Source organism: Chelonia mydas, chromosome 2 (assembly GCF_015237465.2).
Source record: "Chelonia mydas isolate rCheMyd1 chromosome 2, rCheMyd1.pri.v2, whole genome shotgun sequence".
NCBI lineage: Eukaryota > Metazoa > Chordata > Testudines > Cheloniidae > Chelonia > Chelonia mydas.
The window spans coordinates 248,848,531-248,866,179 of NC_057850.1; the positions used below are offsets into that span (position 1 = coordinate 248,848,531).

The 17,649-nt window shown below is 44.8% G+C and overlaps 1 protein-coding gene across 1 annotated transcript in view; it reads right to left on the reverse strand.

Moving 5' to 3' along the window:
- The window catches only part of LOC102933556 (sodium channel protein type 5 subunit alpha), a 100,698-nt gene that overhangs the window by 15,252 nt on the left and 67,797 nt on the right, over nucleotides 1-17,649 (reverse strand). The window contains exon 22 of the mRNA XM_043541609.1: nucleotides 17,231-17,357. Coding sequence (XP_043397544.1) covers nucleotides 17,231-17,357 — 127 coding nt within the window. The remainder of the gene's footprint in view (nucleotides 1-17,230; nucleotides 17,358-17,649) is intronic.

Genomic DNA, 17,649 nt, shown 5'->3' on the forward strand with positions numbered 1-17,649 from the left:
CTTCCTGATTAGGACATGGAACTTCTATTCATTGCTGGTCCCAATTTTAATCTCCAGTAAAGGGCAGGCATGGACTTCAGAGTGGAACCCTGTACCCCAAACAATTAAGATATGGATGATATTTACCTTCACATAGGTCACAGCCAACAGGATGAGCTGGCTTCCCATAGGTGACATTTTGCAAGAGAGGGGTCATGCAGGCCACTGGGTGTTACACCCAAGAAATATCTAAAGATAAAGTGGGAGGCTGGACTTCTTTGGGAGGAGTAGGGGAGTGTCTTAAACTGACTACAGGTGTAGTATGAAACTTACGCTATATTTGGGTGATCACATTTAAGATTCATAATAAATTCCAAACCCAGGCAAGTTTTTCTTATATTTGTTTCTTTACAGGTTTCAGACACCTTTCATCACATCAGGAAAAATGGAAAGAAACCTCAAATATTGTACTATTCAAGTTTGCACTTGCTGGGGTGAAATGCTCCAATGACATGGGGCGAAGAACTTTTAAGTTCTATATAGCTTCTGTAGAAACTAAGGAATTTCCGAGACAAAATCTTTAAGATTGTATTAAAGTTGTAATTAAATATCTTAATTCAAAACAACATTTTTAGAACATGGTGATTATAAAAACACAGATGAAATATGTAGTTATGGTTCTACAATCTTAATTCTACCCCATATCCCCACTCAGAAACCCTCTTACATCTACTTGTCCTACTTCATATAATTTCTAGTATGGGCTATAAAGCACCACGAACCAACCAATTATTAACCACAAGTAGCCTACAGTCTAATTGTAGATCACCTTTCAATTCACTTCCTCTTTATACATCAGGGAAATACAACCTAGATGGAGCTATTATAAGATGAGGGCATAACTGGTTGGAACACAGAGAGTAGTTATCAGAGGTTCACAGTCAAGCTGGAAGGGCATATCAAGTGAGGTCCCGCAGGGATCAGGTCTGGATCCGGGTCAGTTCAATCTCTTAATCAATCATTTAGATAATGTCATAGAGAGTACACATAAAGTTTGCAGACAAAACCAAGCTGGGAGAGGTTGCAAGTGCTTTGGAGGATAGGATTAAAATTCAAAATGATCTGGACAACCTGGAAAAATGGTCTGAACTAAATAGGATGAAATTCAATAAGGACAAATGTGAAGTACTCCACTTAGGAAAAAACAATCAGTTGCACATATGCAAAATGGGAATAGACTGTCTAGGAAGGAGTACTGCAAAAAGGGATCTGGGAGTCATAATGGGTTACAATTGTAATACTGTTGCAAAAAAAGCAAACATCATTCTGGGATGTATTGTAATCAAGACACAAGAAGTAATTCTTCCACTCTGTGCAGATTAGGCCTCAACTGGAGTATTGTGTCCAATTCTGGGCAACACATTTCAGGAAAGATGTGGACAAATTGGAGAAAGTCCAGAGAAGAGCAACAAAAACTATTAAAAGTCTAGAAAACATGACCTATGAGGGAAGATTTAAAACACTGGGTTTGTTTAGTCTAGAGAAGAGAAGTCTGAGGGAGGACTTGATAACAGTTTTCAAGTATATAAGAGGTTTTTACAAAGAGAGAGAAAATTTTTTCTCAGTAACCTCCGAGGATAGGATCAGAAAACTGTAGGCTTAAATTGCAGAAAAGGCGGTATAGGCTGGACATTAGGAAAAACTTCCTAACTGTCACAGTGGTTAAGCACTGGAATAAATTGCTGAGGGAGGCTGTGGAATCTCCATCATTGCAATTTTTAAGTGCAGGTCAGACAGACACCTGTCAGGGATGGTCTAGGTAATGCTTGGTCCTGCCTTGAGTGCAGGGGACTGGACTAGAAGACCTCTTGAGGTCTCTTACAGTCCTATAATTCTATGATCAAAGACAGCAAAATCTTACTTCATATTCTCCATAGACAGTTCAGATAGTTGACCATCCCTCATATCAATTTTTCTCTATGGTCAATAGACCACAAGGATATTACATCTGATTTGTAATATACAGAGAGTACAGCTTATTATATACACCTTACTTGCCATATACAGGTAACAGTATGTGGAATGCCACTTCTGCAACATTTTTTCCTTCCTTTCCCCTTATCTTGTGAAAGCCTCACCCACTGATGCTGGGCTGCCAACAGGCTGGGACGGGAAGAAAGAAGCCTCAGAATCCGTCTAGAGGCACCGGACCCTGTTGTCCACAGACACTACCTTTATTGGATCTTCCAAGACCTGAGACTGATCCCTGCTTCTTCCACAGGAGGAACTGTGGCAAATTCCCTATGCAGGGTTTCCCACATAGGTGATGGTTTGGGATAATGCTTAACAGAATAGAGGAAAGCAGTAGATATGTTAGTCACAAATCTGCCCCAGCTACATCTGTGCAGCTCCCATGGAATTCAATAGGGGTTGCACACAGTTTTATTTGAGGGCAGATTTGGACCAGTTATCCAGGATTCAAATTCTAATTACTATATAAAATACAATGTATATCAAACAACAGAAAAGACATTTAAAATGCATTTACACCCACTGTAAATCACAAGAAGTAATTGTTTCCCCACTATATTACTATCTTTCCCTTTCAAATCCACTACTAGGTGTCAATAACTCAAATTAATACTCATATATAATGATCTAACAATCTGTCTACTGACTTGAGTCTATATTTGAATGTGTTTGCTTCTAAATTCTTTCACGCATGCAAAATTAGGATCTTTGCTGACACAAGCCTTTACTCTTTTTCGCTTACATTCTGAGTCTGAGATAAAGTGATACAGATCCACAAAAATGAAAATTTATCTAGTTTTGAATCTGATTGTGGAAACGCCTATTCTTATTTTCCACCAGAGCACAGCATTTTCATTTTCTTCTAAGCTACTAATATTGCATTTCTCAGTTTCTTTTATATTGGTCTACAGGTTACAAAGGCAGCATGGAAAAGTGATTTTACATATTTGCAATAGATAATTGTGAAGGTCATGAGAAGAACCAAATCCTGAGCTACTCTAAATCAGTGTAGTATGGCCTTCACACCTAGCCTCAGCTCGTGCGAGTTATAGCAATGTAATCTGGATGTGCTGAGTGCACGGATTGCATTAGTTAGGTCAACATACGAGAAGCAGGGGACAAAGTTTGAATTTGGGAAGTAAGCTGAATCCTCAGAGGCTTTTTCTGTCACTAGTGTGTACAATATCGTACTGTGAGTGAAGGCAAAATTTATTTCATTATTAATTATGATTATTAATTAGTGAATTAAGTGCTAGCGAAAAGATCAGGACTGATATCCCCAGAGACCAATGTACTCTATCAACAGAATATATATATATATATATATATATATATATATATATATATATATATATATATATATATATTCGTTAATTGCAGCATAAATTTCCTCACAGCGCCCAACAAATATGTCTCATGCTTGGAAAGCAATTGCTATCAGGGGGTGGCAACAGAGGGGATTAACCAGTTTTCATTAAAGATCAGTCTAAACCAAAGCCAACCTACAGCAAATTTTGAGGAAAGGGTTCCAAATGTGCTGGTGGTGTTTTGTTTTCTGAATGTATACAGTTATCCTTTAAAAACTGGAGTGAGGCAACCAATTTATATCATGGGCCTCTGAACACCCAATAGATTGTAGTAACTTTTAGTTCATAGAAACCTATATTGAATTTGTGACAAGGATTGAAAAAACTGTCAGGTACAAAACTTCTTTCTCTTAGCTGTTTCTCTCCAAATTCATTATTAATGGCTTAATGCCCCCCAGGGAATTTGGAGGCAGTCCAGTGTTGTTGCTGGAGGTTCCAGGACTAAGCTCCGCCCTTCACCCCAGGCCATAAGAAGAGTTCTTCCACAGCTGTGGAAACACTCCAGGAATTGATTATTATCATTAAGAGACTTGATATAATGTATGAAATTAGCCTGAACACAATATATGCCTAAGTCTCCTTTCAGAGAAAGACTTCAATTTATATTCTGGTCATTTAACAGCATTTGGGTTGAATTTGGGGAAAAGCACCTAACAGAAAGAAAATTATGAGGTAAGAAATTTCTCATTCTGTTGTACAGCTTCTCTCCTCATTCATTGCTAATGGGAAGTAGCAAGCAGTGAATCCCAGAAGTAGGGGGCAAAGGATAAAGCAGAGTTTAATTATTATAGTAGAATAATAGACAGGAAAAAAATGGTTATTAACCTGTTCTGTAACTGTTGTTCTTCAGATGTAGCAATGACATGTCCAGACAAAGAATTTTCTCTTTGCTCTGTGATATCAAGTTGGGAAGTAGAGAAAGGGTGATTGGTGAATGTATTGTGATACAGCATGGCCAGAGGGCAGCAGGAGGGTGATCCTATTGGGGTCCAGGAAGTGGGCGGGATCCACTGCTAAAGGATCCCCCCCAGCCTAAGAGGGGATCCATAGGACCTGGAAGCCAAAAAAATAGGGGGGACAACTAATGAAATAACAGGGACAGGAATGCGGTCAAAGGGTCAAACGAAGGGAACCGGATGAGGACACCGAGGAGAGAACCCTGGACAGTGCCCACTGCTCCTCGAAGGCGTCAAGGGAGTCAGTGGATGCCACCCAGAGGAACTCTGCCCTGATACGTGAACGGACAGAGGATCAGAAATGGGCCCCACAGTCACAGGAGACTCCATCGGCCAACCTCCTCACCCTGGTTTTATAGATGGCCACTTTAGCCAGGGCCAGGAGGAGGTTAGGGTTTGTGGGGCCACGGATAGGGAGTGCATAGATGAGGAGGTGAGGGGAAAAGTACAACCAAAAACATAACAAAATATCCGTGAGGAGCCAGAATAGAGGCTGCAACCTGGCGCACTCCAAGTAAATGTGTGCCAGGGGTTCCCTCATGCCGCAAAAGAGGCAGGTGTCTGGGATAGGGGTGAACCGTGCCAAGTACATGCCTGTGCTCACGGCCCCATGAAGGAGCCACCAACTGATATCCCTGGTGGGCCTCGGGACCAGGGTGGAGTATAGGCTTGCCCACCGGGGCTCCTCACCCTCTAGAGGTGGCAGGAGGTCCCACCACTTTGTGTCGGGGTGGGACGCAAGGGTGAGGATGTGAAGGGTGTGGAGCACGAGTGTGTACAGTTGTTTCATTGGCGTGGTCTGGAAGCAGACCGGCTGCAGATCATGCAGCCGGCTCACGGTGAAGGGGTGGGGGGGTTGGCTGGATCCACGGGGTAGGGGCCCAATAAAAAGGTCCAGAGGGCCTGGGGTGGAGGGTGGGCGGGGTGTGCCCTCGTGCAGGACCCGGTGGAGGTAAACCCAAGCAGCGGGTGGCAAAGCGGCCCTCACCTCCTGAAGTATGTGCCGGGGAGTACGAGGCCTGGAGAGCCCCATGCGCTGAGCGAGCATCAGGGGATCCAGCCAGTCTCCCCGGTCGTAGTCCAGGAGGTCTCCGACTCTTGTGACTTCTGCCAAGACAAACCTCTGGCGCACCGAGGGGGACTCCACCACCTGCACATGGAGCTGGGGATTGTGTAGCAGGGGCTCCGCAAGGAGATCTGCCCCCACGGTAGCCGCCATGGCCTGGTCGCTGAGAACAGTTTCCAGGTCTGGAGGAGGTCCTGGTAGAAGACCGGCAGCCTGGAGAGGTCTCGCGGAAGACCTCTCGGATGGAGAGAAAGGAGCTGCCGGTCGTATCAGAGCCCTCGGAAGCGGCACAGGAAGGCGTGTGCCGGTGCGCTCCATTCTGGACTACCTGCACCATAATGGAGCCTCTGCAGGGCCTGGAGGCGGAAGACATGGACCTGAGTGTGGAGACACTTTAGGCCCTGCCCTCCCTGCTCCAGGGGTAGATGGAGAACCCCCGCAGAGACCCAGTGCAGTCCTGACCAGAAGAACTCCAGAATCGATGTCCAGAGGTTGGCCAGAAAACCTGGGGCCGGGACCAGGGTGTTGAGGCGGTACCAGAGCATGGACAGGACTAGCTGATTAAGCACCAGAGCTCTCCCTCGAAGGGAGAGGCACCGGAGTAGTCCTGTCCATTTCTGGAGCTGCTCTGTCACCCTGCCCTCTAAATCGTGCCAGTTCTCTGGCAGAGATGGATGAGCGGCAGAAAGGTAAACCCCGAGATAGAGCAGCGGACCCGCGCTCCACTGGATGGCCTGAAGCACGGGTGGGAGGGAGCTCGCCTGCCACCCATCCCCGACCACCAGGCCAGAGCTCTTGACCCAGCTGACCCGGGCGGAGGAGGCTGCCGAATAGATGGTCTAGCAATCCTCCACCCGCACCAAGTCGCCTGGGTCCTGGACCACGAGCTGCAGCTCCGACTCCCGCAACACATTTATCTGTCCACAAGGGGGTCCTGTGCCTCTAGACGGATTCTGAGGCTTTTTTCTTCCCATTCCAGCCCGTTGGCAGCCCAGCATCAGTGGGAGAGGCTTTCACAAGGGGAAAGGAAGGAAAAAATGTTGCAGAAATGGCATTCCACAAACTATTACCTGTATATGGCAAGTAAGGTGCATATATTAATTATGATTATTAATTAGTGAATTAAGTGCTAGCGAAAAGGTCAGGACTGATAGCCCCAGAGACAAAGGTACTCTATCAACAGAATATATATCAATTTCATAAATCATGGAGGTCCCCCTTCTTCAGCAATAAGGTGAGCATGGCTTGCCTGCACGAAAGAGGGAGGACCCCGCTCTGCAAAGATTCAGCCCAGACGGTGACTAGACCTGGGCCAAGGACGTCCCAGAACAAGCAGTAGAACTCCACGGTCAGCCAGTCCATGCCCAGAGATTTATTGGTGGGCATGCAGCGGAGGGCTTCCGAGAACTCAGCCAGAGTAAGAGGCAACTCTAGCCAGTCTTGGTCGCCGGCACTGACCGTAGGGAGTTCGTCCCAGAGCACTCTGCAAGCATTAGGATCGGTCGGATCTGGGGAGAAAAGGCTTGCATAGAAGTCCCTGGCCCTCCCGCACATCTCCACCAGATCCGTGAAGGGGGCGCCGTCCTCTGCCAGAAGGCAGGTGACGTGCTTCTTGGCCCCCCTCCTTTTCTCCAGGGCATAGAAAGAAGCGGGAGCCGCGATCCATCTCCCGAAGGAGACAGATGCGGGATTGAACAAAGGCGCCCCGGGCCCGATGGTCTTCGAGGGCCCGGAGCTCCTCCCGCTTCTCCTGGCACTCTCCACAGAGGGATGGATCCTCGGCGCTGGCAGCCAGATGCCTCTCCAGCTCTAAGACCTCACGTTCCAACTGCTCTATTGCCGCATTCCTCCATCGGCTGGCGCCCCAGGTGTACTCACGGCAGAAGAGCCAGGCATGCACCTTCCCCAGGTCCCATCACTGCCGTGCCGAGGGAAAGGCACGCCGCTGCCCTCACCAGGCCAGCCAGAACTCCTGGGAGGACACCACAAAGCCCACATCCTCCAACAAGCTGTTGTTGAAATGCCAATAGGCTGGCCCTGGCCTCTCCATGCAGAGAGAGGCCGTCACGGTGGCTAAATGATGATCAGAGAACGGGGCCGGCCGGATGCTGGAGGAGTGGGCCCATGAAAGGTGGAAATGTGATAAATAGATGCGGTCCAACCAGGAGTGGCAAGACCGATGGGCTTCCACCCGGACAAAGGTGAACATCAAGATGTCGTCCGGGTGGTGGTCAGACTTCCACCAGGGAGTGGTGTTTGACTATCTGCAGGAGGACGTCCGCAGCGGCCAGGCACTGCTCAGTCCTTGAGCGGTCCTGCTCCTCGAGGGTGGTGTTAAAGTCCCTGCGCAGGACCAGGCACTCGCGAGGATCCAAGGTGCTGAGGAAGGCGGACGCCTGCTGATAGAAACACAGCCACTCCAGGACCGGTGTTGGGGCATAGACGTTAACGAGGTTGACCACGAGCCCCTCCATACAGACCCGGAGGTGCAGCAGGCGGCCCGGCATAGCCTCGGCGACCCCCAGCACCTCGGGCCGTAGGTCAGAGGAGAACAGGGTCACCACTCCAGCCGTACGAACTGTGAGATGGCTAAAGTAGACCCTGTCCCCCCATTCCAGCCACCAGCTGTCTTCGGAGGCCGGATCCGTATGGGTCTCCTTCAGGAAAACCACAGAGTACACCCCTTCCCGAAGGAAGGAGAGCACCTGGGACCTGTGGAGACCCATCCTACAGCCCCGGGTGTTCAACGTTGCGATGATGATAGATGCCATGAGGAGGGCTGGGGGGGATCCTTGCCAGCAGGGATGCTTGCAGCCCCCATTGGGCCTCGCAGTAAACCGTGACCTACTCTGTAGGTGAGCAAGGAGTCACAGAAGCCGCAGACCCGCTGGTAGGCTGCGGCGGCCTGCTTGCCGGTCCTTTTACCCTCCCCGATAAGGGCCCTTGCAGCCTGGAGAATTTGATGAAAATCCCCCCATCGCTGGACAGCAAGCTTTAGAGGGGAGATATGTAAGCCCCAGGATGAGAGAGCCTTATTCCCTGTAGAGGGAAGAGAGGTTGCTGTAGATTAATTAGAGCACCTGAAGCCAATTACAGCACCTGAAGCCAGTCACCTGATAAAACTCCCCTGCTTCAATCAGTCAGTTGGAGGAGCTGAAGCAGAGTGGGTTGGTGTTGGAGCAGAGAGCAGTTTGGAGGAATTGAAGCAGAGTGGTTTGGTGTTGGAGCAGAGAGCAGTTTGAAGGAGAGCAGTTTAGAGGGAAGCAAAGGACAGTTTGGAGAAGCACTGTGGTGGGCCAGAAGACCAAGACCCTAGGTAAAGGGAAACCTGGCTTGTGCAGAGCAGAGGGACTCCACAGACACAAGGGATTGGGAGAAACCTGGCCCAAGCAAAGAGAGGGCAGGAAGCCCCAGAAGCTGAAGGGCCAGAGAGGGAAGTAGGCCAGGGGAAGGAATCACTAGTTCAAGTGGTTTGATGCTATCCCTAGGGCACCTGGGCTGGAACCCAGAGTAGAGGGAGGGCGGGCCCGGGTCCCTCCCTCTCCACTCCCCTTCTCTGGGATATTAGTGGGACAGGTGATACCCCAGATCAGGGGTGAGAAACAGTGCCCTGAACCCCCTCCCACAAGAAGAGAAAGCGCGGGACCCATCATACTAGTGCTGGCAATTTGCCACAGTATGGACAATCTGAACAGTTCCAGAAACCAGTACTGTCTTGGCCATGCTGGTGCAATGAGAATCATGTAAGCTGAGTCTTGCTTGAGCTTCATTGAAGTTCTTGGAATCAGTGGAATCTTCATTAAACTTCATTAAAGTTCCTGGAGTCAGCAGAGGGTAGGCAAAATGAAGGCCTACAGACCATTAGATAATGAACATGTCAGCTATAGAGCCTGGACTGATCCCTGCTTTTGTGCAATACCTCTGACACTTTTTGTAGCAAGCAGATCCACATGAGGCTGACCTCAATTCTGGAATTCATAAGAGCCACAGATCTCTTCAGAGACCAGTCATGGTCTGATGAAAACTGCTTAGCTGGTCTGTATGAGCATTCAAAAGACCTGGTAGATGAACTGTTTTCAGGGACACCTGATATTGTATACACCATTCCCAAAGTAGATGCACTTCTTGACATAAGAGTTCTGACCTTGTTTCCCTTGTCTGTTTATGTTTCTTTGACAGGGTAATAAGGAATGAATTACCAATGAATGAGGAGAGAAGCTGTACAATAGAATGAGAAATTTCTTACCTCATAACTTTCTTTCTGTTAGCAGCTTCTCCCTAAATTCAACCCAAATTCTGTTAAATAACTAGAATATAAATTGAAATGATCGGGGGGAAGCAGTAGATGTTGTATATATTGACTTGAGTAAGGCTTTTGTTACAGCCTCACATGACCTTCTCATAAACAAACTAGGGAAATACAACCTAGATGGAGCTATTATAAGGTGGGTGCATAACTGGTTGGAAAACCATTCCCAGAGAGTAGTTATCAGTAGTTCACAGTCAAGCTGGAAGGGCATATTGAGTGAGGTGCTGCAGGAATCAGTTCTGGGTCTAGTTCTGTTCAATATCTTCATCAATTATTTAGATAATGGCATAGAGAGTACACTGCTAAAGTTTGTGGACTATGCCAAGTTGGGAGGGGTTGCAAGAGTTTTGGAGGATAGGATTAAAATTCAAAATGATCTGCACAACCAGGAGAAATGGAGTGAAGAAAATAGGATAAAATTCAATAAGGATAAATGCAAAGTACTCCACTTAGGAAGGAACAATCAGTTGTACACATACAAAATAGGAAATGACTGCTTAGGAAGGAGTACTGCAGAAAGTGATCTAGGGGTCACAGTGGGTCATAAGCCAAATATGAGTCAACTATGTAATACTATTGCAAAAAAAGCAAACATGCTGGGATATATTAGTAGGAGTGTTGTAAGCAAGACACAAAAAATATTTCTTCTACGATACTCCATGCTGATTAGGCCTCAACTTGAGTACTGTATCCAATTCTGGTGGCCACATTTCAGGAAAGATGTGGACAAATTGGAGAAAGTCCAGAGAAGAGCAACAAAAATGACTGAAGGTCTAGAAAACATGACCTACGAGGGAAGATTGAAAACACTGTATTTGTTTAGTCTGGAGAAGAGAAGATTGAGGGGGCACATGAAAATAGTTTTCAAGTATATAAAAGGTTTTTTACAAGGAGGGAAAAAGATAGTTCTCCTTGACCTCTGAGGATAGGATAAGAGGCAATATGCTTAAATTGCAGCAAGGGTGGTTTAGGTTGGACATTAGGAAAAACTTCCTGTCAGGTTGGTTAAGCACTGGAACAAATTGCCCAGGAAGGCTGTGGAATCTCCATCACTGGAGATTTTTAAGAGCAGGTTAGACAAACACCTGTCAGGGATGGTCTAGATAATACTTAGTCATGCTATGAATGCAGGGGACTGGACTTGATGACCTCTCGAGGTCCCATCCAGTCCTATGATTCTATGATTCTATTCTATGATTCTATGTAAAAAATGGTGGTGGTATTGTTGATGATGACTTGAACAACCTTGTCCTGGTCAGATCAAGGAAAAGAAAAGAAAAGAAAAGAAAAGAAAAGAAAAGAAAAGAAAAGAAAAGAAAAGAAAAGAAAAGAAAAGAAAAGAAAAGAAAAGAAAAGAAAAGAAAAGAAAGATGAATTGCTCACAGTTCCAACATGTTTATATGTAGAAGAGACTCTTTCTGAGACCATAATGCTTGAGTCTGATGATGTAGGAAGTTCACATCTCAACCCAGTTTGGAGGCATCCATTATCCTCATTACAGTTGGTTGAAGAGATACAAACGGAAGGCCCTTGCAAACCTCAGAAGGGTTTAACCACTAACGAAGGGGCATCAGAACTCAATGGGGAACTCTGAGTATCATATCTATGCTTTGTGTAAAGATCCACAAGTCTATAAGGAAAGGTTACTCACCCTGTGCAGCAACTGTAGTTCTTCAAGATGTGTGTTCCTATGGGTTCTCCACTTCAGGTGTGCAAGAGTCCCATGCACCTTCAACTGGAGATTTTCATTAGCAGTTTCCATTCAACCTATTCTTATGCCCTACACATCTTTGTGGCCCATGCCGAGGCTATATAGAGCTGCACAGGTGAACCACCCTGTGTTCCTTCTCTACCACAAAGTCCCACCAAGAAAACTCCAAAGCAGAGGGGAAGGAGGGCAGATAGTTGGACACGCAATAGGGATACACTTCTTGAAGAACTACAGTTACTGCACAGCGAGGGTTCCTTCTTCTTTGAGTAATGTCCTATGTACACTCCACTTCAGGTGATTTCCAAGCAGTATCCCCAGGAAGAGGCAGCTTTGGAATAAAGTCTAGTACAGATGAAAGAATTGGGCTGCCCATTGCCACATCAGATCTAGAGGCATGATATAGTGTTTGGAGAAAGTATGTACTGAAGATCATGTAGTGGCCTTGCAAATTTCAAGTACTGGAACGTTCTTAAGTAAGGCCATAGATGTTGATTTTGACCTATTAGTGTGGACCAGAACCCAAGCAGGAGACTAGGTATTGGCAACCTCATAGCAAGCGATGATATATCCCAAAATCCACCTTGATAGTATTTGGGTAGAAACAGTGAAACCCTTAGATCTGTCTTCAGTGGAGACAAATAGTCTAGGACAGTGACTCTCAACTTTTCCAGACTATTTCAGGAGTCTGATTTGTCTTGTGTACCTCCAAGTTTCACCTCACTTAAAAACTACTTGCTTACAAACTCAGACATAAAATACAAAAGTGTCACAGCACACTACCACTGAAAAATTGCTTACGTTCTAATTTTTACCATATAATTATAAAATAAATCAATTGGAATCTAAATATTGTACTTCCATTTCAGTGTATAGTACATAGAGCAGTACAAACAAGTCATTGTCTGTATGACATTTTAGTTTGTACTGACTTTGCTAGTGCTTTTTTTATGTAGCCTGTTGTAAAACTTGGCGAATATCTAGATGAATAGATCTCTGGAAGACATCTGAGTATCCCAGGGGTACTTGCACCCTTGGTTAAGAACTACTCATCTAGGAGACTTCTGAAATCGTTTGATCCTATCAAGATAGAAAGACAGTGCTCTTTTGACATCTAAGGTATGGAAAGAAGCTTCCTGACCCGAGTTATGTGGTTTTGGGGGAAAATGGTAAATGTATGGTCTAGGTCATATTAAACTCAGATAAGAACATAAGAACGGCCATACTGGGTCAGACCAAAAGTCCATCTAGCCCAATATCCTGTCTTCTGACATGGCTAATGCCAGGTGCTTCAGAGGGAATGAACAGAACAGGAAATCATCAAATGATCCATCCCCTGTCGTTCATTTCCAGATGGTACTTTAGGAAGGAATCTGGCATGTGGACATAGGGAAACTTTATCCTTGAAGAATACTATAAAGACAGCATCTGCCATTAAGGCCCTGATTTCCTTAACTCTTCATGCCAATGCAATGGCTATTAAAAAGGCCATCTTCATGGATAGGTATAGTAATGAGCAGGTCACCATAGGTTAAAAAGGAGGCCCTGTGAGACTTCTGAGAACTAGATTAAGATCCCAGACTGGAGCAGGGGCTTTTACTTGAGGGATGAGGTTCCCCAGTCCTTTAATGAACCTTACAGTTGTGGAGTGAGAGAATACTGAGAACCCTTCCATTAGAGAATGGAAGACTGATATTGCAGCTAGATGAATCTTAATAGAATTACTTGTTAAGCCTGTTTTCTTTCTTCAGTTGTAGCAGGCAATCCAGGATAAGTGAAAGTGAGGAAGATTCTGGTGCAATTTGCTTTATTCACACCAACAGCTAAATCTGTTCCACTTCTGAAGTACTATGGGTAGGTGCTTTCCTGCTGTACCTCTACTGAACAGGTAGACTCTATGCCCATGAACCACTGAGGAACTATGCCCTGAGGTGGAGAATCTTTAGGTTGAGATGAAGCACTTATCCCACATCTTGAGAGAGATGATGAGGGAAACATGGAAAATTGATCATCAGACAAAGAAACAATCAAACCAGGTAAGGATACCATGCTTGTCTCAGTCAAGTAGGGATTATCATGATTACCTTATCCTTGTCCTGCCAAATCTTTTTCATCACTTTTAGAATGAGGGGTGCTGGGGGGAAATGTGTAACACAAGCCCTTTGTCCAAGGAAGGAGAAAGTCATCTCCCAAAGACTGAAAGCCTAGGCCCTCCATTGAGCAGAACAGACAACACTTCCTGTTTGTGGCTGAGACAAAGAGATCCACCTCCAGATGTCCCCACATTCAAAATATGTCATCTAGGATCCAAGGGTGCAGCTCCCATTCATAGTTTGGGAGAAGTGTCTGTTGAGAACATCAGCTGTGGAGTTTTGTATTCCAGGAATGCACATTGCCAAAATGTGAATATGACAGGCTATGCACCCATTCTATAACTTTATTGCTTCAACACAGAGAGAGGGGATCTCATGCCACCCTGTCAGTTGATATAAAACATGCAGGCTACTTTGTCAAAATCTTGATTGACTTCCCTCTGATCAGAGGAAGAAAGGAGACAGACATTTCTGACTGCCCTTAGTTCCAGCAGGTGGTTGTGGAGACTGGTCTCCTGAGGTGATCATCTGCCCTGGACTGTATGAACATTGACATGTTTCCCTCCCTCATTTGAGTAGCGATGCATCTGTCATTATGGTGACCATCAGCATTGACTGAAGAAAGGCAATGCCAACCCCACATTGTGGTGATCCTTCCACCGGTCTAGGGCATCTTTCATCTGGCATGGAACACAAACTTGTTTGGCTAAGCTGTGTCTGTGTGGTGAATACACTGTCCTGAGGCATCCCTGAAAGCACCAAAGGTGTAATCTTGCACGATCTGTGATGAAAGTGAAAGCCACCATGTAACCCAGGGAGCTGCAAACAGAACCTCACTGAGGACTGAAGGCTCACTTGAATAGTCCTAATAAGGTTTGTTAAGATTATGGGAAGATAGGCCCTTGCAGTCAGCGAATCCAAAGATGCCCCAACTAAGTGTATTTTCTGAATAAGGGTCAACACAGACTTCCTGACATTGGGCTGGAAGCCTAATCTCAGGAACAGTGAGAGAGCCCTCTGGGAGGTCAACAGCACTTCCCCGTAAGACTGACACTTGAACAGCCAGTTGCTGAGGTATGGCAATACCACAATTGCCTCTCGACCAAAAGGAAATATATGATATTGGAAGTGATCCTGACCTATCACAAAATGCAAGTATTATCTGTGAGCTGGGTGTATGGAAATATGTGTCTTGTAGGTCAAGGGCTGAAAATCAATCCCCTCAATCTATTGCTGCCAGAGTCACCATCCTGAATTTTTAGCACTTCACAAATTTGTTTAGGAGTCTTAGATCTAAAATCAGTCTCCACCCTCCATTTTTCTTTGGTAAGAGGAAGTAACTTGAGTAGAAACCCTTCCCCTGTGTAGAGCTGGGACAGGCTCTGTTACTCCTAAGCAAAGGAGGTAGTTTATTTCCAGTCTTAGTATGAGCTCATGAGAAGGGTTCTTGAAGAGTGGGGATTTGACAATCTCCAAAACTCATTTTTCTGTGATAATTCACTCCCATGTGTGTCAGAATGGGGAGATAGGAAAACTGTTGTAGCTGGCAGGCTAAAGAATGGGGAGGCTTCAAACCCTTAACTGTCCCTTCAAAACTGATACTTTGATGATGAAGCTGGTTGTGTACTTGAACCAGATGGGTTTGTGTTTCTCTTCTGCTGGAACCTATGCTTCTTTCTCCGGGGTTTGATGGGTCTCTGGTACCTGGAGAAATGTATCAGAGGAAACCTGCTGCTGTATCATAGGAAATGTATGAGGTTCTCATCAAGGTGACACTCTCTGACTGCTCGGGTGATGGTGACCTTTGCCTTGAATTAGATGAAGTTGGGGTCCTATAGCTCTGATGAAGAATCCAAGGGTACCAATACAGCCACATCTTTGTCCATAAGGAAACTGCATGGCTGCCCAAGGAGAAGGAAACCAGAAGCAAGGAAAGGTTCATAATAATTACAAGAAGATTGCTGCAGTCTGGTTTGAGAATGAACCCCTGATGAGAAATAGGCAGGTGAGGAAGAAGGAGATCCCTCCAAACTTGCCTCAGAAGTTGATGAAAATAATACACATTCTTCTGAATAAGGACTTTGAGGAGTCTTCATTAATTGAGTTTCAGACCCTAAAGTTAGAAGTTCAATAGATGGTATTTATGATTCACCCATATACAGTACCAATAGTGGATTTTCAGCATAAGCCACTGGAGGTGATTTTGGATGATCAGATACAACTAAATCTGATGCTATGGTGAATGAAGGACCTGAAATAACTGGTACCAAAGCTGGAGCTGTATCAGTACATACAGTATTACAGAGAAAAGAGACCTGGAGGCAGCATCCTTGACCTTAAATGGCACCTGGGCACTTGGTACTGAATCCATGCACCCTGATGGAGCACATACAGTAGATGGTACCATAACATTCAGAGGTGGTACTGAAGCCTCAGAACGATCAGAAGATTTTCTCTTTAACAGTTCTGAGCTCTTAGTAGTATGATTCAGGGCTTCTAAGGGCACTTTTCTATGCCTTGAAGTCCCTTTTGAAGCTTGAGGTGATCTTGCCTTCTTTTTTCTTGAAGGACCAGGAGAATGAAATCTGTGGCTCTCTTCAGCCAAAGATCTTTTAACAACCACTGTAGCACAGCCAAAGATTTTCTAATCACAGGAGCACTTCTTGTTGAGGGAATACTGGAAATAAACTGGTCCGAATGACCAGGATCGGAATCAGGTCTCATGGATCTGCCCAGGAGATATATACTGAGTTTAATCTCCCAGGTCATTTGAAACCAGTGGCTGAAAGAACAGCAGATTGCACATTTACTAGGAGTATTCCACTTATCTAGATAGTAAAGACACTTTTCATGTGGCTGGTATAGCAACAATACATGAACAGCATGTTTTGAAACTGGATGATTTAGGAACCAACATAGCTGCTTGTCATCCAGTACCAATACCTAACTAAATGTTAAAACTAATACTAAAATAGTAACAAAAGACCTACTCTAAAGCTAATTGACAAAAAAAACTATTTACAAAAGACTGAGCTACCCAAGTTTAAAACATAGACAAGTGCGCTTAAATTTGCCAGTATGGCTTAAAAGTTATAAAATGCTCTATTAACAAACACTCCTAATGTACAACTGGTATTTTAATGATCAGCACATGAGGAGCAACAATGTAGAGAAAAGAAAGGTCTCAGATTGTATCATTGAATATCAGGGTTGGAAGGGACCTCAGGAGGTCATCTAGTCCAACCCCCTGCTCAAAGCAAGACCAATCCCCAATTTTTGCCCCAGATCCCTAAATGGCCCCCTCAAGGATTGAACTCACAATCCTGGGTTTAGCAGGCCAATGCTCAAACCACTGAGCTATCCCTCCCCCCTAGTAGAGTTCTTGCTAAAAGGAGTACAAAAAAAGGTGAGAGAATCTAGTGAAAAATTGCCAAAATGGATGAGTTTAAAACTTTTATTATTCTCTCTGTATCAACTCATTTTTCATCAATCGACCACAAAAAAAATCAAACTGTGCTCATAGTTTATATTCTATGTTTCATTTGGTGCCATTTCAATGAGACTTTTACAAAATAGGTAGTTAAAGCTCCTGGTAAAACTGAACTCTTAAATGTAACCTTAACTATGGTGCTGTGCAACATAATGAAAACAAAACCATATAAAATATTGTCACTTTACATCCTTAATATTCACACTAGATGGTTGCTTTATTTACTCTTACCCTCATCCCTTCAAACCGTGACAGTGCTCTTAATGGTCTCAAAGCTCGGAGAGTCCTAAGGGATTTCATGGCTCCCATATCGGAATATCCAAGTGAGTTAGCTATGAGAGTTACTAAAGAGACCTGAATGAAGACACAAAGTAAAAGTCCAAAATATTAGTGCAATCCTACCATCTGTTCCTCCTCCTCTTCTTTTTTTTTTAACTCTTGCTTAAAAAATCTTACCAGTGGAAGTGTGAATAAACAGCCTGTATAGCACAAGTAGAAATGCATCTTAAATGGACACTGACAATTACAAAATAATAGGTGAAATCTTGGTCCTATTGAAGTTAATAGTAAAATACCCATTCTCTTTAGTGGTGCCAAGATTTCACCCAATACATTTTAACAAAACAAACGTACTTACCTGAGTTATTAAT